The sequence below is a fragment of the Panthera leo genome, chromosome A1 (genome assembly GCF_018350215.1).
Source record: "Panthera leo isolate Ple1 chromosome A1, P.leo_Ple1_pat1.1, whole genome shotgun sequence".
NCBI classification, from domain to species: Eukaryota; Metazoa; Chordata; class Mammalia; order Carnivora; family Felidae; genus Panthera; species Panthera leo.
In genome coordinates this window covers 175398598-175422658 of record NC_056679.1, presented here as the reverse complement: position 1 = coordinate 175422658, position 24061 = coordinate 175398598, and the positions used below count along the sequence as shown (strand labels likewise).

Here is a 24061-nt window from a genome sequence, read left to right as displayed (position 1 = left end):
ATTTTTGAGACAGAGAGAGAGCATGAACGGGGGAGGGGCAGAGAGAGAGGGAGACACAGAATCAGAAGCAGGCTCCAGGCTCTGAGCCATCAGCCCAGAGCCCGACGCGGGGCTCGAACTCACGGACCGCGAGATCGTGACCTGAGCTGAAGTCGGACGCTTAACCGACGGAGCCACCCAGGCGCCCCTCCGGTACCATTTTAAACTCAGGTACCATTACCTCGTCCTCTGCCTGTAACACATAAAGGATCCAGTCTTAAAAAGGAACCCCTATAATTCCTTGGGAAACACAGAATTCTAAGTTGTATTTTGAGGGTGAAAGCTTTATTTGTTTAATGTAAGCGTTTTAAAATATATCACAATTTCTTCCTGTTAAAAAACCTACCTTCCCCCCTGCTTCCTACCCCCTGACATGGAATTGGCCTGGGCCGCTTTCTTTCTCAAGGAGTCCCTGATGTTAGCTCTTTGGAAGTTAGGGCTCAGCAGCAAGGACCGGTCCAGGTCCCCCACCCTGTACATTCCCAGGAACGAGGCAGAAGCTGCGGGAAGTACTCGTCAGAGCCAGTGGAGGGTGAAGGAACAGCACTTCAGCACGGATGAGGTGGGAAGGCCCTTATCGACAGTCGACAGTCGTCAGCGGCCGCCTCCCGGGGGGAGGGGGGGGACCATATGTCCCCAGGCCTACGACTGGCCAAATGAAATTCATGGCTAGGAATATGCATCCATTGGTTTTTCTTTCAGCTCCTGCAGCTGTTTGATGAGGGGCGACGGAGGAGCAAATATCTCTTTTGTGGGCTGAGATGCCTTCTTATACAATTGCTCCTGGTCTTTCTACGCAGCACTACCCCAGCCTGCCCCCTGCGCAGGCAGCCAGGACCACTCGCCCCACGGGACATACGGGTTGGGAACGCACCTTCTCCAAGTGTTACTTTCGAAAAGCTAAAGGAAAGAGTCGTGGTTTGAATTCAGGCTACTAACTCCTTGGCAAAAATAAAAACGGAGTGGTTTCTCCTTGAAAGGGGCGATCCTCTTTTATATGGGAGCTGTGACTGCCACCTGGTGGAGGAAGTTAGCTGAGCAACTTCCTTCTCTTTTTGGCCTTTTCTAATGTGTCTAGCCACTCATTTCGTTATTTCTTCATAAATACAACAGGGGAGTGTGGAACGTATGTGTCAGGCACTGCGTTAAGTGCCTGGGGACAGGCTGTGGGGACAAAAGGGTCAGGGTCCTTGCTTTCATGTAGCAACTGGAGGGCTTGTGGGGTGACAAGTGGCTTGTGGGGTAAGCCGCTCCATTAGAAAGAACCTCGCAGCCTGCGGGAAAGACATTGGGTGAGGAAGGGACTTGGGCACAGAGGCTGCTTTGGAGAGAGGGACCCCGGGGGGCTACTCTCAGGAGGGTCCTTTGGGATGAGATCTGAACCCTGAGAAGGTTCTGGCTTTGGGAAATGCTTCCACCCACCTGGCTCTCTTGACATCCTGCTGGTAGTCCCGTCAGAGGCCATCCCCACCGACTGCCAGTGGAGCACAGGGTGGGCCCAGTGAGAGTGAATATGCTGGTGAGGCATGGAAGCCGGTCTTCTCTGGTCCCTGCCTCTGCCCCACCCCTGTGGTGGCCGTGGGGGCACTAGCTGGTGTCAGGTCCAGCGTCTCTCCTGCCAAGAAGACAATCAAACACTAGAGAAGCACCAAGAGGACTCTCCACCATAATTCTCCCCCCTCCCCAGATGCTGCCCAGGTTATGAGTGGCAGCCTAGCGTTCAAGGTCACCCAAGGAGGGCCTAGTAAATGCCCCAGGCTTTACATTGGGACATCTGAGGAACTACATTCTAAGGAGCAAGACTGAACAAGATATACACCGACCTTTATAAAGATTCAAGCGAAGCTATAAATCAATTCAAACTCCCCTACCCTACCTGCCTGCCAGAAACGAAAGATAGATATTATCCAGACTCTCAAATAATCTATAGTTTTAATTATACATTATCTGGCATGCACAAATTCCCCAGAACACCAGGATTCAAAAATCAAGTAACTAAAAAACAAGAAAGAAAAAAAGTGGTTGCACGGATCCTAATGGGATGGAAAACCACTCTGATCAATACGTTCTAGAAAATATTCTGAAGAAATTCAGAGGCAGAAAACTCAGTTTCCATTTCATTCCAGAACTGAAAAACGTAACTGAAATTTAGAACTTGATGGCAGGTTAGTGAATTCGTGGAAAGTGGACTGGTCTACAGAAAATAACCAGACAGAAGTGACGACGGAACCAAGGACGGAAACCACAGGAAAGAGCAAAAGAAATATACGGAACAGGGTAAAAGAAGACTTAATATGTGTAGCGGGGTCTCAGAAAAAAAGGGAAAGAATGAAGCAGAAGCAACGGCTGGAGAAATAATAGCTTAGAATCTACCAAAGCGGATAAATGATAGCAAATCACACATTCAAGAAGCACTATGAGGGGCACCTGGGTGGCTCAGTTGGTTAAGCGTCCGACTTCAGCTCAGGTCACGATCTCGCGGTCCATGGGTTCGAGCCCCGCGTCGGGCTCTGGGCTGATGGCTCAGAGCCTGGAGCCTGCTTCGGATTCTGTGTCTCCCTCTCTCTCTGCCCCTCCCCCGTTCATGCTCTATCTCTCTCTGTCTTAAAAATAAATAGACGTTTAAAAAAAAAAAAAAAAGCACTATGAAGTCCAAGCTGGATCTATAGATACAAGAACACCATACTCAGTCGACTATTTCGTGATAAAAGTGCTGAAAAGCAAAGACAAAACGAAAATCTGAAAAACAGGCAGAGGGGAAAATTGCATCACTTTTTTTTTTTATCAATGTGTAGTTTTGAGAGACAGAGACAGAGCACAAGCAGGGGAAGGGCAGAGAGAGAGGGAGACACAGAATCAGAAGCAGGCTCCAGGCTCTGAGCTGTCAGCACAGAGCCCAACTTGGGGCTCGAACCCACGGACCGTGAGATCATGACCTGAGCCGAAGTCGGATTGCTTAACCGACTGAGCCACCCAGGCGCCCTGAAAAATTGCATCACTTTTAAAGGGGCAGTAATCTGACTGACAGTTGACTTCTCAAAAGAAATAGCAATCACAAGACAATAGAATTTCTTCAAAGTGCTGAAAGAATAGCGGGCGAGCTTGAATTTGATATTCAGCAAAAACATTCTTTAAAAGTAGTTACAAGGGGCGCCTGGGTGGCTCAGTCGGTTAAGCGGCCGACTTCGGCTCAGGTCATGATCTCGCGGTCCGTGAGTTCGAGCCCCGCGTTGGGCTCTGTGCTGACAGCTCAGAGCCTAGGGCCTGTTTCAGATTCTGTGTCTCCCTCTCTCTGACCCTCCCCCGTTCATGCTCTGTCTCTGTCTCAAAAATAAATAAATGTAAAAAAAAATTATGAAAGTAGTTACAAAAAAGACTAAGTGAATTCATCACCAGCACAACCACACTAACGTAAAATGTTAAAGCTGTTCTTCAGGTAGAGAGAAAATAATCCCATTTGGAAAAACAGGTATGTAGGAATGAATGAAAACACAACAGAGAAGGTAGATTTATCAAAATTTGGTAAGTCAAAATGAATACTGGTTGTATAAAACAATAATGTTAATGTCTCATGATGTTTAAAATACATTGTAGAATTACCAAAAAAAAATCTATATGCTGTTTACAACATTATAAGGAAATGGGGCTCGAACCCACGAGACATTATACAACAGACATTATAAGGAAAAAAGGTTGAAAGTAAAATAATGGAGATATACCATGAAACAATAACCACCAGAATATATTCCAAGAAGCATCATTAGAGCTAATACTTCATAAAAATCAAAGGGTCAAATTACCAGAAGATATAACAATTGTAAATGTGTAGGCGTCTAACAGCAGTTAAAGACCTACAAAGCAAATACTGACAAAACTAAGAGAATAAAAAATTCAGAGCTATAGAGGATGATTTTCAGCACACCTCTGTCAGCAACTTACAGAACAGTCTGACCTTATTTAACTGATAGTACAAAACAGATGAAAAGAAATCAACAAGGATACATTAAGAAACCTAGATAAGGGGCTCCTGGGTGGCTCACTCAGTTAAACATCTGACTTCCGCTCAGGTCATGATCTCACAGCTTATGGGTTTGAGCCCTATGTCAGGCTCTGTGCTGACAGCTCGGAGCCTGGAGCCTGCTTCGGATTCTGTGTCTCCCTCTCTCCCTGCTCCTCCCCTGCTTGTGTGTGTGCCCGTGTGCACTCTCTCTCTCTAAAGTAAATAAATATTTAAAAAAAGAAACCTAGATAAGACACTTCATAAATTTGATCGAATTTGCATATATAGAACACTAGCCCCAACAACTACAGAATACACATACTTTTCAACTGCACACAGGTAGTTCCCAAAAGTAGACCACAGGCTGCATTCTAACACAAGTTTCAGAAAATTTCAAAGGAATGAAATCATTCAGAGTATAGTCACTGACTACAATGGAACTAAGTTAAAAATAAATAACAAAAAGACTGAAAAGCTCTCAAATGTTTGGAAATGAAACAATATACTTATAAGCAACCCATATGTCTAAGAAACTACAGTTAAAATATTTTGAATGGAATAATGGAAATATGAAATACAAAACTTATGGCATGCAGCTAAAGCTATGCTCAGAGGAAAATGTATTGCTTTATGTGCCTGCATTACAAAAAAAAAAGGCTTAATATCAATGATTTAAGTATCCATCACAGGATGTTATAGAAAGAATTAAAGAACAACAGAGGGAATTGGCAAAGCCAAAAGTTAATTCTTGGAACAGATTAATAAAACTGATGGTCTACTGTTGAGACCAAATCAGAAAAAATAGTGCAAAAATTATCAATATTAGGAATGAAAAGGAGGATCTTGCAATGCTCCTAGAGACATTAAGAAGATAATAAAAGAATATTTGAACATTTTTTGCTACTAAGCTTTAAAATACAGACTGAACAAATCCTAGAACACAGTTTACTAAATGGACCCAAAAAGAAATAGAAAATCTGAATAATTCTATAACTACTAAAGACCTTCTTACAAAGAAAACTTCATGCCTAGGTGTCTTCATCAATGAATTCCACCAAATACGTAAGAAAGAAGTTTTAAGTCATTCTCTGTCATGAACACAGAAGTGGAAAGTCTAAAGAAAACATTGAAAAATAAAATTTAGAAGTGTATCAATCATATAAAATGATAATATGCCACAAGCAAGTAGGATTTATCCCTGAATAGAGGGTTGGTTTAACATTATAATTCAATCAACGCAATTCATCACATTTACAGACAAAGGGAGTAAAATTATATAACCATCTCAATAGATTATAGCCAAAGTATTGGATAAAATTTAACACCAAACTAAACTGAAAATAGAAGGGAACTTCCTTAATCTGACAAATACCATGATTAAAAAAAAATTTATAGCGACTAGAGTACTTAATTATTATTATACCTAATAATAAAACATTGAAACTTTACTTTGAGGGCAGAAATAAGACAAGGATGTTCACTATCATTTGTGTTCACCTTATACTGGAGGTTTTAGCCAAAATGAACTAGATATCCATATAAACAAATAATGATTCTTAAATCTCTATATTATACTATTCATAAAAATCAATTCCAGGTGGATTGAATATTTAAATGTGAAGTGTAATCAATAAAGCTTCTAAAAGATAGCCAAGAACTTCTTGGGATAGACAAAGATCTATTAAATCAAACACAAAAAGTATAATTCTAAAGAAAAATACGGATGTATTGGACTAAAGTTAAAAACTTTTATTTATTAAGAGTTCGTAGACAGCATAAAAAGATGAGTCACAAGGTGAGAAAAAAATTACAATACATATGACTAACAAATAACTAATATACAGAACATATTTTTAAAAAGTCCTCTTAACGACCGAGAACCAGATGAAAATCCCATATAGAAATAGACAAGACATTTAAACACAAAAGATGATATCCAAATAGCCAATGAGCTTAACTTCCTAAGTAATCAGGGAAATGCAAATTACAAGAAAGCAGTATCACACTGTGTTGGTTAATTTCACATGTCTTGTTGGCTAGGCCACAGTACCCCGATATTTGGTCAAACATTATCATAGATGTTTCTGCAAAGGTATTTTTTGATGAAATTAACATTTAGAGGGGTAGACTTTGAGGACAGCAGATTATCCTCCATAGTGTGGATGGATCTCATCCAAACAGTTGAAGGCCTTCATAGAAAACTAATGACCTCTCTTGAAGAAGGGAAAATTCTGCCAGCAGTTGGTCCTCAGACCTGAACTACAGCATCAACTTTTCCCTGGGTCTCCAGCCTACTGGCCTATCCTGAAGATTTTGGATTTGCCAGCCTACATTCTAATGTAACCCAATTCCTTAAAACCTTTCTCTCTCTGTCCCTCCACACACATATACACTCATATCATTATTGGTTCTGTTTCTCTGGAAAGCCCTAATACACATACCCATCAGAATGGCTAAAATGAAAAACACTGACAATGCAAAATGAACATGTGGAGCAACTGGAATTCTCAAGCTTTGCTGGTGGAAGTGAAAATTTGTACAACCACTTAAATACCTGTTTGTCAGTAGTTACTAAAGCTGAACCTATGAATACCCTAAGCAATAAAGTATACCCCTTGTGATATATGTTCAACAAAAGATATATTTTATTTAATTTTTTTTTTAACGTTTATTTATTTTTGAGACAGGGAGAGACAGAGCATGAACGGGGGAGGGGCAGAGAGAGAGGGAGACACAGAATCGGAAGCAGGCTCCAGGCTCTGGGCCATCATCAGCCCAGAGCCCGACGCGGGGCTCGAACTCACGGACCGCGAGATTGTGACCTGAGCCGAAGTCGGACGCTTAACCGACTGAGCCACCCAGGCGCCCCAAAAGATATATTTTAATGTTCCTTGCAGGACTATTCATAATGGCCTCAAACTGGAAACAACCAAATGTTCACCAACAGTGGAACCGATGAATAAATGGCGGTGTAGTCAAATGATGTACAAACTCGTGCCATACCTTGTATCTCACAAACACAACTTGAGTGAAGGAAGTCAAACACAGTGGGCAAACCTAGTTGATGCGGTTTGAATTGGGAAAGGAGGGAAAGGGATTGGGCCTGGGTGAGGACATGAGGTGCTTCTGCATTGCACCGTTTCTGAACGTGGGTGGCTATTACATGGATATATTTAGTGTGTGAAAATTCATCCATCTGGATACTGATGATCAGGGCACTTTTCTGCACGTATTTATAATTCAATGAAAAAGATTCATTTTAAGAAAAATATGTCTCTGCCTATTACTTTGGGGGAAGTCACTCATTTTGGAGCTTCAGTTCCTCTGCTATAAAATGCTGCATGGATTTAAAAGGGTGGTCTATGGGAAAACCATTTGTAAAGTATAAATGTAAAGATATTACCATGGGCACTTCATAGGCTATGCACTCAATAAATGTGAAATGTTAAGTCTAAGTCTAAGGGAACTATCTCTATGTGCCAGATGCTTAAAATGCCTTATTCTGATTTAACAACCCAGTCATGCGGAGTTTACATCTGGGGAAACGAAGTTTTTTTTTTTTTTTTAATTTTTTAAAAAATGTTTATTTATTTTTGAGACAGAGCATGAGCAGAGGAGGGGCAGAGAGAAAGGGAGATACAGAATCTGAAACAGGGTCCAAGCCGTCAGCACAGATCCCAACGCGGGGCTCAAACTCACGAACTGTGAGATCATGACCTGAGCCAAAGTCGGCCGCTTAACCGACTGAGCCACCCAGGCGCCCCTGGGGAAACGAAGTTTATAGAGGGAAAGTAGCCTCCAGGTAATCCAGCTGGGGAGCAGCAGAACCGCGATGGGCCTCAAATCGGCATGAGTAAGCCGCCTACCTCAGGCCCTTGGCCCAGCACAACATATGCCATGCCAAGGTCTCACCGGAACCCTGTGGCAGTAAGGGGTGCTGTTTCCCCTCCCCTCCCCCCAGGCCCCCAACTTCATTGACTGACACTCCAGATCGGTCAAGTCCAGGGTCAGCTCATCACTCTGAAACCTTTCTCACCCTCAGCCACGGGAAAGGGAGCCCCGGTGGCCTGCTTCCTTTCCCCCCATCCTCTTCTTGGTTCAGCTCATTTCTTCAGAGGGCTGTGCCCCCACGGTCTGCTCCCCACCCCCGAGTGATCTGGTCCCCAAACCTCAACACCACTCTCCAGCGGAGTGGTCCACCATCCCCGCAAAGAAACCCTTCCGGGTCCCCCGCCCTCTAAAGGGCGGTCTCCCGAGTGATCACCGGGCGTCCCTCCTTCCTCACGCACATCCCCTGCCCACGGCCAGCCCCGCGATCCCGCTCCAGCGCTCGCCCCTCACTCCCCGCCCCGCCCCGTGGCCCGCCCCCTCCCTCCCCCCCCCCCAGCCGGCGTGCCCGCTCACTGGACGTCGCGCTTCGCGGGTCGCTGAGGAAGCTCCACGGCGGTTGCGCGACCAAGGCGGCGATGGCGGCGGCCGGCAGGGAGCAGGAGCGGGACCTGGCGCGCTTCGTCTACGTGACGCGCTTCGGCTCGCACCGGTGCGGCGGCGTCTTGCAGCTGGGCCGCCGCCGGGCTCGGGGCGGCGGGAGCACCGGGCGCGGGGCCGGCTGCAGCCCCGAGGAGCCGCGGGCGGCGGCCCGGGCCGGCGCGGAGCTGGCCCCCGGCCCTCGGGCTCCCGCGGCCGCCCCACCGGCGCCGGCGTCGAGCGCGCGGAGCGGTCCCCGGGCTGCGGCGCGAGCAGGTGGCGCCTAGGGGGCGGCGGGCGTGCGGGAGCGGGGCGCGCCGCCCGTCGGGGGCCGGTCTGGGAGTCGGCCCCCGCGTCCCCTGGGCCGCCGTCTCAGGGCGGTGGGGCGCCTCGGGCCTCGGCCTTCCGTCAGCGTCTTGTCAGCCCTCCCGCCCCGCCGCGGCCCGCGGCCTTGGTGCGGGGCGGGGCACTGGGGCCGTCGGCGGCCAGGCTCCGCCTCCCGTCAGTCCGGCTGCCGGCGCGGGGGGCAGAAAGACGGGTCCCTCGCGTGCCCGGCGTCACGCGTGCGGCGGAGAGGGCGCCCAGGGGCACACGCCGGTCATGTGAGGTCAGCCCGACGGACAGGGAAGGGCACCGGAGGGAGCCGCCGGCGTCCCCCAGAATGAGGGGGGCGTCGGGGTGCTTGTCGGCGTTCCTAGCGCTCGCTGAATTTACAAATTCGCGTGAGCAGAACCGACATCTTTACCCTGTTGAGTCACTTCCTCCCTGAAAACATTTCTTCCATCTGCTTCCGTGTCCTTCGGGAATGTTTTCTATTTGAAACGTTTCCATAGGTTTTGCGTATATCCTGTTAAATTTATTCCAGGTGTTTGGCCTTCTCGTCTGTTCCTCTTCGTAAAGTCCTCTCAATGCTTGTTGTTTGTATATAGGAAACTTCTTGATCTTTCAAAAATCACCTTTATTTAGGATTGATTTATATACATTTTGAGGCGGTTGACAAGGTTATATTCTTTAGTAACTCACCACCGCAGTTAAGATAGAGAGCAGTTCCTTCTGGAAAAGTCCTGCCTCTCTTTTGAGGGCTCATCCCTCTACCTGTGCTTTTTTTTTTTTTTTTTTTTTGGAAAGTTTATTGAGATATTCACAGTTCATTCAACTCGCCTATTTAAAGTGCACAATTCAGTGCTTTTCAGAGTTCTACGACCATCACCACACTCAATTTTGGAACATTTCTATTGCCCTCCAAAGAACCGGGTACCTGTTAGCATCGTACCCTGTATCCATTGACACTCACTGTTCCCTTTTACTGGCCTCCCCTACCCCTAACCCCAGCCCTAAGCAAGTGCTAAACTTTCTATCTGCATAGATTTGCTTTTTCTGGACATCTCGTGTAAATTGTGTCATACAATATATGAGCTTTCCTGATTGTCTTCTTTCACTTAGCCTGTTGGTGTGTTAATTTTAGGTCCTAGCACTTCACTGCATTCTTTTATTATTAGAATGAGTTTTGTCACTGTTCAGGTATACTATGGTATTATTTGTAAGTAGAGATCATTTCACTTCTTTTTTACCCATTCTTATGCCTGCCATGTATCAAAATATTGCCTGTTTTTATCTTACTGCATGCATAATACTGCATACATCAGCTAATACCTCGAGTACAATGTTGAATAGTAGTGGAGGTTGTGGGGTATCCTTGCCTTATTCCTGACCTTAGGGGAAATGTCTCTAGTGTTGCCCATTATATAAGGTACTGGCTTGAGGACCAAGGCATTTATATTTAAAATATTAAAAAGTATTCTTCAACTTTTATTTTTTCAGTGTTTTTATCATAAATGGGTGTTGAATTTTTGTCAAAGGCTTTCTCAGATCTATGGAGATAAATATATTTTATCCTTAGATTTATTAGTATGGCATATAATATAAATGGATTTCCTAGTATTGAACCAACCTTGCATTCCTGAAATAAAGCCTACTTGGTTATGATGTGTTATTCTCTTAAAGTAGTGTTGGACTCTGCTAAGAATTTGTTTAGGTTTTGGCATTGGTATTTGTGACAGATAGGGATCTGTGGTTTTTCTTTCTTTGTACATTTTCATCTGGTTTAGGTATCAGAGTTATACTTACTTCATAAAAGGAATGAAAATAAACTTTTCCTTCTTTTTTATGCTCTGGAATAATTTATAGAACAGTGGGACTACCTGGTGTTTGAAGGTTTGGTAGAATTCTTCTGTGAAACCATCTGGGTCTAGTGCTTTTTGTGGGATAATTCCTTAACAACTTTCTTTATACCTTCTATGGATATTGCTCTCTTCAAGCTTTCTAAGTCTAACAGTAATCTGTATTTCCCTAGGAAATTATATTTCATCGTTTCCAAATCTGTTTGCATAGAGGTCCGCAAGTGGTATTTTATGATTTTTAAAAAATTTCCTGGGGCACCTGGGTGGCTCAGTCGGTTAAGTGTCCAACTTCGGCTCAGGTCATGATCTCGCGGTTCATGAGTTTGAGCCCCACATTGGGCTCTGTGCTGACAGCTCAGAGCCTGGAGCTTGTTTCAGATTCTGTGTGTCTCTCTCTCTCTCTCTCTGACCCTTCCCCGTTCATGCTCTGTCTCTCTCTGTCTCAAAAATAAATAAATGTTAAAAAAAAATTTAAAAAAATTTCTTGTGTTTCAGTGCTTATTTCCAAATTGTCATTTTTTTTCTGTATGTACGTGCTTTCTCCCTTTTTCTTGAGCAAGTTAGCCAGTGTCTTGTCCATTTTGTTAATTAAAAAAAAAAAAAAACCAGGATTTTGATTTATTAATGAGACATCTTGTTTTTCTGGTCTCTTCCTCATTAAAAAATGAAGATAGATAATAAAGATGAAACATGCTTTCTTTTGGTTTACTGTGTTCTTTTTATACTTATTTTCAGCAGGACATTTCATTCATTTATTTTTATTCTTTTTATTGATAAAAATATTTAGTGCAATGAATTTTCCTTTAACCACTATTATAAATCCCATAGATTCTAATACGTAGTATTTTCAGTGTCACTATTTTTTTTTCATTCTGTGATTTCAGTTTGTATTACCCTTCTCACTGTGGAGTTAAAGTTTAAAACATTTTTAATTTTCAGGACTTTTCTGTTTTGTTTCTGTTAGTAAACTCTAGTTTTATTGCACTGTAGTCAGAGTGTTTGTAAGGTCTCCACTTTATGGGTACTACCGATGTTTTCTTTGTGACCTAATTTATGATCCTTCCTTTTTGTTCTTTTTCTCCCCCAGAAGCCATGCATTTGAAAGACTGTCCCTTTAAATCATGCTTGCCCTTTTAAATTGAGTCAGTCCCATTAAATGGCATGTTTAGTACTTTATGTGGTGTCTAGGCCTTTAAATTGACCATTGAACTCCCTTCCCTGTAATTTGTGCTATGATCCATAGGGTTTTGTCTTAGTGTTTTCAGATTTAGGGTGGATTCAGTCTTTCTGTTGCTCTAGCCCTCCCGCAGGCACTTTTTCTAGTGTCCTTCCTTTGGCTTCCCTGTTGGCTGCAAAGCCCTGCTTGGGGTGAGGGGGGGAGCACATGGGATCATAGCTCTGCGATTCAATGATTTTTCTTATTTTACTTCCAGTTATTTTGCAGTTTCAGTGTTCTGTGTCTTCAAGTAATGCTGAGGGCGTGGTTTTATGTAGAATTTTCAAAAGGTGAAGTTGTTTGGGGTGAAATTTTGGGAAGTCAGTTACCACGCCTTCCCCATTGTCTTCAGTGACTCTGAAATCCTAAACTGAAAGGTTTTGAACAAGAGAAGTGATAAGGTTGGATTAATTTAGGCCATTGCTATCTATATAAGGGAGATTGAATTGGAGGTAGGCAAGACTGAAGCCCAAGTTGAATAATCTATATTCTGTATATTCTATAATCTATATTCTATAATCTATATTTGTTTGGTATCCTTCCAGATTAAATTTGCTTTGATAATTTAGATGTATAAAATGGTACTCTGTATAATTTGATTGACTCCTGAGAATGAGCTGTGGTGGGAAGGCTTCAGAGATACCTAAGCAGGGTCATTATTTTGGACTTCAAGCCCGTCTGATGGCCTCATTGTTAAAAGGCACTCAGGTTTTTGTTTTTGGGTTTTTTTTTTTTTCTTGGCCCCTCTGCTGGGGATTAAAAAATCCAGGGGTAATATAAAACATTTTAGCCCTGGGTTTCCAGCTTCTTTGAATAATAGAAACAAATAAAAGTCCTGTTCTAAGAAGAGGAAAGAGTATGGTGGTGGTGGTGGTGGTGGGGAGCTCTACAGCTTTGGCAGGAAGCCAGGACAAATACAATTGATTCAATAGAAAGCCTGTATTGCTTTAGGGCCACAAATGGCGAGGACAAATATAGTCCATCAGCAAGGTAGTGGATTGGAAGTGAAGAACACTGAAAGCAGGTGAAGAAGCTGGTGGGGAGAAGGGAGGGGATACATGAATTCGTGCTGGAGATCCCCACCTATGTCGGTTAGAAGTAACTGGGTAGGCAGGATTATGAAAGCAGCGTTGCGCTGTTGTAACTTTACCCCGTGCAGACCTAAGGTGTCCGTCTTTCCTCTAGTTGGCTTCTCTTTTGGGATTTTTGCTGCTCCTTTGTGGCAGGGATGACAGGATCAGATCTGGAGGAAGGAGAACTACGATGGGGTTGGCTGGGAGACACTGGAGTCTACAGCCCTGGTAGGGGGCACAGTGGTCCAGTACAAAGATGAAAGGCCTGACCTAAGGCAGAGCAATGGAGCTGGCACACAGGACCAATGACTGACAGAAAGATGGAGAAGGAAGGGTTCATGCCAACTCTGAAGTTTCTGTGCTAGGCAGCTGGGCAGAGGATGGAGCCCTTAACTTCAGAGCCCCCCCTGCTGTGCTTGGGCGACCAGGAGTAGAGTTAAGGGAGAGAGGTCCTGGCATAGATGTATATTTAAACCAAGCCAGAAAGTGCTTACGTTTTACTCAGTTTTGGGTGGATTTAATATTAATATTACAGGGACATTTATTAAATGCTTATGCCTAGCTCTTCTTGGGGAACGAGGTGAATTATTTGTTCAACAACATGAACGTGTCCCTCACTGTGGACACTAGATTAGGTGCTCGTGACATAGATGGATCAGACAAATATTCCGCTCATAAGGAACTTCTAAATGAATAATGTGAATATAAGCTAGTAGACTTGAATGCTGTAAGATGGACCCCTTCAAAAGGCTTTGATAGTTTAGGGAAAGGAGAGGCATAAAGGCAGGAAATCAAGGGACATGAATGGAGACATTCCTAGTGGGATGGTAGAAATTATCAAGGGTATTGGCTTTGAAGTCAGAAAGACAATCTTGGCTCTGTCATTTATTAGCAGTGCGATATTGGCCAAGTTAGTTAACCACTCTGATCCTCAGTTTCCTTCTATGTAAAATGGGGATAATATTTCCTACCTTAATAAGTCACTATAATGACTAAATGCAGTATGTAATGTATGCATAGGGCCCAGCCCAGTGTTTGATATGGAATAAATGACCAGTGAATGTTGGCTTACCGAACAGAGATGGCTTGAAGGGAAGGGGGTGGTTATTCCAGTGAGTGGTATATAGTGAGAATGGACTAAATATTTGTAGAATGAATGAAAAGCAAGTTTTGGACCATATTGTGGAATGCCTTGGAGACAATCATTTTATAGTCACTGAAGATTTTTGAATGGTGGAGTGAAGCTATCAGAGACAGTTACACTTCTGGAAGATAAGCAAATTTATCTTCGGCTGTTTGTAAGATGCAGTGGAGTTTAGAAATCCAGGGACAGGCAAATCAGGAAACTCATCTAACATTTCAGGCAAGACTGATAAGTTAGTTCTCACAGAACTTGGGAGATATATTCATAATTGATATATCATAGGGGATGACAAATACTATTGTGGAGGTCCCAAATAAATGCTTTTGGAGTGGTGAGGAATTTGAGGATGAGAGAATTAGGGAAGACTTCACAGTGGCAGAAACTCCACGAGAGTCCCACATGTTGCTGAGCTAGGAAGGAATTATATGTGGGAAAAATGTGTGAGCATAACCCTGGGAATGGATCCATGAGGGAGAGTGATGAGGGAAGAACCAGAAGCGTATTTTGAGTGTGTAGAAACTGTGCAGAAAGAAGGCTAGAGGAAGCTTGGAAACACGAGTTGGGACAAAGCCTTTGGTATGTACTGGAGCTACCTTCAGTGAAGTATGCAAAACGAGTAGAAGAAATGATTTCGTCCTTTCTCTTTTTCGCATCCCCTATACTCCTTGACACGTTTTAGATCCCCGATAATTACAGGTCGACTTGACGGCTCCTATCCTGACCCCGGCGAGTAATGTGTAGGTTAGGAAAGGCTTACAAATGGAAAACATTTGGAATGATGCAAGTATAGTATTCCAAAGGCTTAGGCATTTAGGGGAGAAGGGTCCGTATGGGTAAATGAAGAACAGAGATTTCGCAGACTTGAGTTCTTTTCCTATGCCGTATCTGCATTTCATCTGTACTATCATTTGCTTAATATATTTACTTAATATGTGCATTTTCCCCTCTCGACTAAATTTTCTTTTTAGAACACGTTATATCATTACCTCAGCGGCAAGCCTGTACCATTTGCCACAAATAGAAATTAATTAAAAGCAATCTAATAAAGAAACAACAATATTATTAAATTCTAGCCAAACAGCTTGTCTAATAAAGGTGGTCTGTGGTCATAAAGAGAGAGGAGCAAGTCTCAGGGAAGTCTTAATGACATACTACTTCCAAACTTTCTCCTTGATGTAATTAGAATGAAAAAGAATGGGAGAGAATGAGTTTCTCACTGTGTGAGTCAATGTTCTTTAGTGCTGTGTGTGTGCCCCACACGGAATTCGTGGTGTGCTTCTAAGAAATTGGGCAATGCCATTTTAGAACATACTCTAATTCGCTAACAAATGGAATGCTTACTGCATTTCTAATGTGTATGGTATTAGATATTGGATCTCTAATAAAGAATAAAACAACATGGTAAACGTTATGATTACTGAGCATATAGGGTGCTTTGTGAAATCAGAGAAGGTTCCTGGAAAGCTAAATATTGAATGAGTGGAAGAAAGCCAGGTATAGAGTGGTGATGGCAGGGTAGGAATAAGGTGGGTAATATAGGGGAATATAAAGGCTTTCAGGGAACACATGCTTAGTGTTTTATGATTTTGTCTTTGGACACACAAGCCCTTGGGTTTTCTTCTCACAGTTAATATTTGGGAAGGCAGCATGGTCTGGTGAGTAGAGAGAGGAAGCTTATTCATTCCTGACAAACCTTTATTAGTACCTACTGTGTGTCTGGTAGGGTGGCTAGAAAGATGACTAAGACCCACATAGTTATTACCCTCTGGGAGGTCACAGCCTAGTGGAGGAAACACATTATAAACATGTGATATAAAAGTGTGCTAAGGGGGCGCCTGGATGGCTCAGTCGGTTAAGCGTCCGACTTCGGCTCAGGTCGTGATCTCACGGTCCGTGGGTTCGAGCCCCAAGTTGGGCTCTGTGCTGACAGCTCAGAGCCTGGAGCCTGCTTCGGATTCTGTGTCTCCCTCTCTCTCTGCCCCTCCCCTGCTCATACTCTGTCTCTCTCTGTCTCAAAGATAAATAAAAACATTAAAAAAAAAATAAAAAAATAAAATAAAAGTGTGCTAAGTGCTCTGACCTAAGCATTCCTAGAGCCAGTGCTGTTCAGGGGACTGTAGAGAGGAGGTGATGGTGTGAGCTGAGTCTTGAAGAGCAGGTAGAAATTTGCCTGGCAGGTGTGTGTGTGTGTGTGTGTGTGTGTGTGTGTGTGTGTGTACACATGCATGCACACAGAGTGTTTTAGCCAGACAGAACAGCATGTGCAAAGGCTAGGAAGGATAAGAGCAAAACATTTGAAGAACCACAGGCATTTTGAATAGTTGAAAGCATAATGTGTGTCTGGAGTTGAACGGAGAAGAAAGGAGAGTTTGGAGATGCATTGGGTTAAGATGTGGCCTCTGGTATTTGTTTATTCTATTGCTGATTTTTTGGGGACTCACCTTTCAAATCAAAAAAGAAAGGAGATTCCTAAGGGATTTCTAGACATTTCTAAGGGAGTTTGTCTCTAGTTTTCTTGGTTTTCTCCCCTCGGCATAGTATTAGCTAGTTGGTAAACTGGTAGCATCTTGTGATCAGAAATACACCAACGAGTGTAAAAATCCCCAAAGAGAGCTCAGGAGACATTTATAATTGTCTTTGTTCTCAGGATAGTGAATCCTTTAAAATATGTGCTGGCCTTGATATTTTAGCTTTCACTCTCTCTTTTTCTAAAATTAGGTTTAACCCAGAAGAATTTAGCTAAACAGTTTGATTTCCCTATACCTTTGCATGAAGCTTCGAAAGTAATGAAGAAAAAGAAAAAGGTATATTATTATAAAGGAGAACGAGCAATATTTGAATTTTAGATTAACTTCTCTAAACACAAATGTGTGAAGATATTCAACAGTAAAAACAGTTCCATCTTTTGAAAATTTAATTTACTGAAATGAGAAAATAGAATTAATTTAGCAGAAATAGAACTGGGTTTGGAAATATTTATTAACTATAGAGAACAGTCCTTCCAGTGTTTGAAGATATGAACACATTTTAATCAAAACATAATGGGAGATTTTTCAAAGCATAAAAATATATGTTCCACAGAATATAACAAACTCTGATAGGTAGTGTAATATGAGGAGAAAATCACGGATTTCACAGAAAAGAATAATGTATCTGTATTAACGACATATTGCTCTTTTAAAGACAAGGGACATACATTTACTTCCTAGAAGGAAAGCTAACGAGGATGAACCTTTACTGCTGAACCATTTTCACCTCTGGTTGTCCAAATGTCATGGCAACTTGAGTGTTTTAAACATATTCGAGATCAGTAGCTCTACGAATCTTTGTTTTCCACCACGTATCTTAAGCACTTCAGCTTAAAGAAATCGTTAGTTGATAATGACACGTCAAATTGTATTGTTTCTGAGCTTTGAGTTTATATGAGTTATAATCCGTGTATAGTGTAAAACAGCATTCAAGGTGACTAACCCCAAATGTAATTTGAGTGTGCACCTGATCTTCCCACTATACTAAGAAATATTTCTTCTGAGAATCAGTTCCTCTTGGGTGAAGAGAAAAGAGCAATAGCCAATATTTACTTGTAACTACAATATGCCAGACATTGGGGTACGTGCTTTACGTATATTTTTCATTAATCCTAACAATCCAGTGTATGAAGCTATTACTAGATGAGATGTAAAACACTTGCCCATTAAAAATCGAGTAATTTCCCAGTGGGATAGAAATTCAGTATTTTCATAACTGTTGAAAACAAAATTGAATGTGTTAGAACCATTTAGATAGGACCTTATAGGCATTGCCTTCACCCAGGGTAGCTCATTTAAATAGTACAGAGAGGAAATGCTAGGAAATTAGCAGAAGAGATCACTGATCGTGGGAAAACCGTCACATTTAAGTTTTAGGTCTGTAAGTGCTAGAATTGCCTTAGCGTGGTTTCAGCTGAAGTACAACACAGTTCAGTCACTACCAGTTGCCTCTGTCAAAATGTATTTCCACCTTTCTGCTCGGTGTTCCTTAACTGTGTTTATATTTTTAAGGTTCGAGTATGGAATAAAGTATACAAAGTCATTTCTAGAATGCTTGAAGAAAATGCAAAATACAGACTCAGGCTGAAATACCAACAACTACCCAGTGAAAGCAAGTTAACACAGTTGATTGTATGAAAGAAGACTGGCTTTCCTAACAGGTCAGTCACCCTTGGGTCACATTAGTCTAGTAGTTTTCCTAATTGTCACATGCGGTGTACAGAACTATAGAAATGAGGCTACAACTATTCATCGTAATTAAAAAGTACAAACAATGTTAAAGCACTGAGTTACAGGCTAGACCGCTGATGTAGGTGTGAGTAGAGAAGAGCAGAAGGTAAATGTTGATGAGAATTTACTGAGCGAAAGGACCACACTTGCCTGTGATTTAATGGCCGCTTTTTAATATAGATTACAAAACTCATCCATATTGACGAAGACAAACATTTTAACTGCAATATAAAATTACACATTCTGTGTCACTTCTGATGGTCACTTCCTTTCCATGGATGCTGCAGTATAATTTAATGCTTTTGACAAAACTGCTCTTGAATTATGGCCTTGATGTCATTATTTCATTACTGGAAAACAACTCATAAATTAAACTATGTTCTAAAGCTCCATCAATAGGGAGGCAAACCATAAGAGACTCTTAAAAACTGAGAACAAACTGAGGGTTGATGGGGGATGGGAGGGAAAGGAGGGTGGGTGATGGGTATTGAGGAGGGCACCTGTTGGGATGAGAGCTGGGTGTTGTATGGAAACCAATTTGACAATAAATTTCATATTAAAAAAATAATGAGTTGATATTGTGGCCAGAGAAAAATTAGATGTGATCTAGTATATTTATTAAAGTCACTGGAAATTCTGGATTCTCAAACAATTAAGTTGGATACAATTTATGTAACTGATAATGCCATATCAATTGATAAATCATAATAGTTGTTTCCTTTCCTTCACATGCTTGTCCTAATACACATGTTACCATGCTGAATGCTTCTGTAGGCTCTTACTACAGTCACTCGATGGCAACTTCTATTTTGACAGTCAGTAAATCTGCAGAATTTAATTTTGTGAAGAATATTTTCATAAGATAATAATTAGGACAGAATGCCATTTTGTAAACAATGTCACACTGGAAACTCATGACTGTTAGTGTAATATTGTGTCAATAATAGCATAAGTTGTTTGCTATAGTGGCATATGAACAATGTTCAGATTAGTGATACTCGGTTTTATTTGTTCAATTAAGGAGAAGAATGAGGCAGATGGGGGGATTAGGAAGAAAAAGTAGTCCGTGATTTATTGGGAGAAAAAGATGTTTGAATAGGCAGAACAACGTGCAAGAAACCTGGACATTGTTCCAAGTGTTAATCCAGATCCAGTTACTTTAATAAACATATTAGATTACATCTAATTTTGCTCTGGCCATAACCTTGATCTTGTCAGTCTCTTGTGCCTCAGTAAGAGGGCTTCTACTAAACATCAAGTAATCTTGTAAGAATTATTTAGTAATTTAAAATAATATGCTATGCTTTTCCAGAAATAGCCTGTTATAAACAAGTATCCTTGTAATTCATTATTTTGTATTATAATTTTAAACCAGATTACAAAAACTAATAGAAATACATTTAGAAATGTATTATGACTCTTATTTCCTAATATGTATTTATTAATGGGAAAACCAGGACTAGAGGCCAAGTTGAATTTTCCCATATATTTTATGTTGTTCGTAGACTCAGATTACACAAGATGAATCTTCTTATCATCTTCTGGTAAGAATTCATTTATATGATAATTATAAAGTATAGACTTTGTTTCCTCCCCTTTTATATCTTAACTTCTCCAACTTTTAGTGTATACCCATTGCTAATTCCAGCCTGTTTCCTTCCTTAAACCCAGTAAGGCCTCATTAAATATTTGTTGAAATTTAACAAGCTTCATTTGGGCCCTGTCTTAACAGTGCTATTGTAACTACTCTTTCCATGGTCCACGGTTTTTGGTTTTTTTGTGTGTTTCTGTTTGTTAATATCTCTTAGTTCTATTTTCTCTTTGAACTTTTCACATTTAATATTATCTCACTGCTACTTTCAGTCTTTCTTTTTTAGTGTCCTGGGAGCTATGACATGGTTCACTTTCTGCCTTTCTGACTGTATTTTCTGTGTATTTTTTAATTTGTCCCTTCTGTTACCACTTGACATCCAACACTACCCTAGGAGTAGTTGTTGGGTCGACTCTCTCTTTACATATTTATTCTGAAGTAATTTACCCATTTTATAGCTTCAATTACTCTTTCTTGATGTATGACCCCTAAATCTCTCTTCTGCCTTTGACCTCTGAATTTCTTCAGGCTATTCTACAGTTATTTTGAAATATTCCATGTTTTCAATCGAACGCATCATCTCTCCTCCATTTCTTTCAGTTGTGTCTTGATTTGCTAATTACCTGGGCTCATTAAATTTCTAGGGAGAGATGACACCAGTTTAGTGGGGTTCGGAAAGTACTAGAAAAGTAAGATGGGTGTTGGAAAAAAGAAATCAGACTTTTGTATATGGGAAGGTGGGGGAGGGGAATATATTTTAGACATGGCCGTGAGCAAGTTCATGGAGCCCAAGAAAATGTCCAGGAATATATAGTTTGATCAAAGCTTGTTTATGGAGTCCTTGTGAAGGAAGGTATAAAAGTCCACTGAGACTGTATTTCAAAGGGTCCTATGTGAGCACTGGACCAAGGATTTGTACTCAGTTAAGTAGACAGTAAAGAAACATGAAACATTTTCTTAACCCTTTATTCTAAATGATTTCAAAAGTACAGAAAGTTTGCAAGAAAAATTCAAAGAACTCCAGCATAACCTTTACCTAACTTCACTGATTTTTAACATTTTGTCACATTTGCAGGTTCATTCTTAGGCACTTTCTCTCTTTGTCTGTGTGTATGTATGTGTGTTTAAAATATTACCCCTTGGGGTACCTGGGTGGCTTAGTTGGTTAAGTGTCCGGCTCTTGATTTTGGCTCAGGTCGCGATCTCATGGTTCGTGGAATCGAGCCCCATGTTGGGCTCTGCGCTGATAGCATGAAGCCTGCTAGCGATTCTCTCTCAGCCTCTCTCTCTCTCTCTCTCTCTCTGCCCCGCCCCTGCTCATGCTCTTTCTCTCTCTCTCAAAATAAATAAATAAACATTAAAAAAAATAAATAAAATATTACCCCTTAATACTTTAAGTGTGTATATCCTAAGAACAAAGATATCTTTCATAAAGCCACCCAACAATGATCAAATTCAGGAAATTTATGTTTCCTTTTGTAATTAATAAGTATTTTGTGGAAACTTAATAAAAGACTATGCAAATACCTCAAACATCACCAGTATAGAACATTTTAGAGCAGTGGATTGATCAGATCTGCATTTACATCAGATCTGATGTTACTAATGTGGAAAGGTTTGGAATGGAGGCAAGATAGGAAATGAAAATCCAAGGATTCTAACAGCAGTCCAAGTGAGTGAAATGCACTTAAATGGAAGTGGCAGAGTTTGTGGAGAGGAGACAAAGGATTGACCATAGGGGATAAGAGAGATCATCTTGAGTTCTGAGAATGAGGAGATAAGAAAGAAGGAAGTCAAGAGAAAGGACCGATTTTGTGAAGCTACTGAGTTTCATTTTGGCATGTTGAATTTTAGGTGATAGTGAGGTGTTCAGGTAGAAATTCCAAGCGAGCAGCTTGAAGTTTCATACTGAGGCTAGTGTGCAGTCTATGGTGCGTGAAGGTCGTAGGTAGTTCTGGCAGTGGATGTGCATGAAAACCTCAGTGTGAGGATGGGAGGAGAGGAAAGGAGGAGAACAGAATGTCGGTGATGTCTAGGATGAAGAGCAATTCTCAGTTTCAGAGAGTGATTCTGGGTGCTTAATCAGGAGTAATGAGAAGTGATGGTGGGGTGGTGGGGGATACGGATGAAGCTTGTAGGAGACCAGGGGCTTGGCAGTCCAAAGGAGGGCAATGGCCTTGTTCAGTGAGAATGTAGGGGTACAAAAAGTAGGAGTGTAGAAATAAGTCAGCTAGGAACAATGTCAGAGTTCCTAGAAGTAAGGCACAAGTGCCAAGTGATGACATTGCCCTAGCGGTACCCTGGCTTGTGAGTGCCTTGAAGTGGCCTGGAGATTAAGGCCTTTGTGACACAGTTTTTGTGACACAGTTTCTGTAAATGGGGCTGTTGAAGTCGTCAGTATTATTGGCCGGTGCTGGAATGGAGAAGAAAAATCTGGAAGTGAAAGTTACCAAAACAGTGAATACAGAGAATGGCTAACTGTTGCTTTGCAATGTTAGAAAAGTTAAAATATTTTAGTGACTATTAACTGTCTTATAGTAACAAGAATCACTTTTGTCATCTTTTATTTAGGATTAACCTATCTTTGGATCCGTTTACCAAAGAAGATTGTGAAGAGTTTAAAGATGGAACTTTAAATTGAATCATAATTATATGTTAATTTTGGTGTGTTTTGTTGGTATTGGGACTTTAATATTTGAATAGAAAAACTACTTTCTTTATAAATTAATAGTGTTTGTTTACAAATTAATTAAATATGGTTGTATGCACACAAGCGTTATGCAAGTGTTTTTCAAGTGTGAATTAGTACTTATTCTGTATTCTTTTAAATTAATCTTATACATAAAATTTAAATTGACATAGCAATACAATTGCAGGCATTTATATTTACCAATGTTTCCCTTTAATGAATGCGTCTGCAAACCACCACTTTATTCATCCCTCATTATGATATAACTGCTTTAAATTAAACTTCAATTCATTTAAATTGTTTCTGGCTTCCTTTTTCTAAATTTCCCAATTGTCTTATGATAAAAACCTACAATTTACATAGTGACAATTATTTTCGGTGTTAAAACTAATGGTTATTTAACACATCTTTTCATCCTAAGGAAAGTTAGAAAATTTATGCAAATCCTAATTGTAATATGGAGTATTTTACGATAATTTTGGGGCAAAGATCAAAGGAAACATTCTTCTCCTTTTCAGGCCCCTAACTAATAGCTACATTATTTTTTTCAGTCAATAAGTGAGAGATTTAGAATTCTGAAAATAATTTAGAAATGTTTCTCCGTCAGGAACCCTCTTGCACTGTTGGTGGGAATGCAAATTGGTGCAGCCGCTCTGGAAAGCAGTGTGGAGGTTCCTCAGAAAATTAAAAATAGACCTACCCTATGACCCAGCAATAGCACTGCTAGGAATTTATCCAAGGGATACAGGAGTACTGATGCATAGGGGCACCTGTACCCCAATGTTTATAGCGGCACTCTCAACAATAGCCAAATTATGGAAAGAGCCTAAATGTCCATCAACTGATGAATGGATAAAGAAATTGTGGTTTATATACACAATGGAATACTACGTGGCAATGAGAAAAAATGAAATATGGCCTTTTGTAGCAACATGGATGGAACTGGAGAGTGTGATGCTAAGTGAAATAAGCCATACAGAGAAAGACAGATACCATATGGTTTCACTCTTATGTGGATCCTGAGAAACATAACAGAAACCCATGGGGGAGGGGAAGGAAAAAAAAAAAAAAAAGAGGTTAGAGTGGGAGAGAGCCAAAGCATAAGAGACTGTTAAAAACTGAGAACAAACTGAGGGTTGATGGGGGGTGGGAGGGAGGGCAGGGTGGGTGATGGGTATTGAGGAGGGCACCTTTTGGGATGAGCACTGGGTGTTGTATGGAAACCAATTTGACAGTAAATTTCATATATTAAAAAAATAAAAATAAAAAAATAAAAAAAATAAAAAAACATTCACTGTCAAAAATAAATAAATAAATAAATAAAATTCTCATCACAAGGAAAAAAGAAAACATAGTAAGTGAGGTGATGGATGTTAACTAAAAAAAAAAAAAAAAAAAAAAAA

At 41.1% G+C, this 24061-nt stretch overlaps 1 protein-coding gene and 1 long non-coding RNA gene across 3 annotated transcripts; one reads left to right on the top strand and one right to left on the bottom strand.

Annotated features, from left to right (window-relative positions):
• Window positions 1–132: 132 nt before the first annotated feature.
• LOC122224457 lies at window positions 133–8523 on the bottom strand. Its single transcript, XR_006204804.1, has 3 exons — window positions 8444–8523; window positions 1462–1654; window positions 133–232 (listed from the first exon to the last, which is right to left on the bottom strand). It is a non-coding gene; the product is annotated as an uncharacterized LOC122224457 (long non-coding RNA).
• Window positions 8450–22919, top strand: CA1H5orf47 (chromosome A1 C5orf47 homolog). 2 transcript variants are annotated; one of them, XM_042946304.1, is made up of 5 exons: window positions 8450–8782; window positions 16838–16923; window positions 18160–18259; window positions 19884–19922; window positions 22541–22919. In XM_042946304.1, the coding sequence occupies exons 1-4, from the start codon at window positions 8506–8508 to the stop codon at window positions 19901–19903; spliced, it is 483 nt and encodes a 160-aa protein (XP_042802238.1). In that variant the 5' UTR covers window positions 8450–8505; the 3' UTR covers window positions 19904–19922; window positions 22541–22919. The 2 variants fall into 2 exon arrangements, 1 of the variants encoding a protein (XP_042802238.1); XR_006204803.1 differs by lacking the exons at window positions 8450–8782; window positions 16838–16923 and having other exon boundaries at window positions 18167–18308.
• The last annotated feature ends 1142 nt before the right edge of the window (window positions 22920–24061 follow it).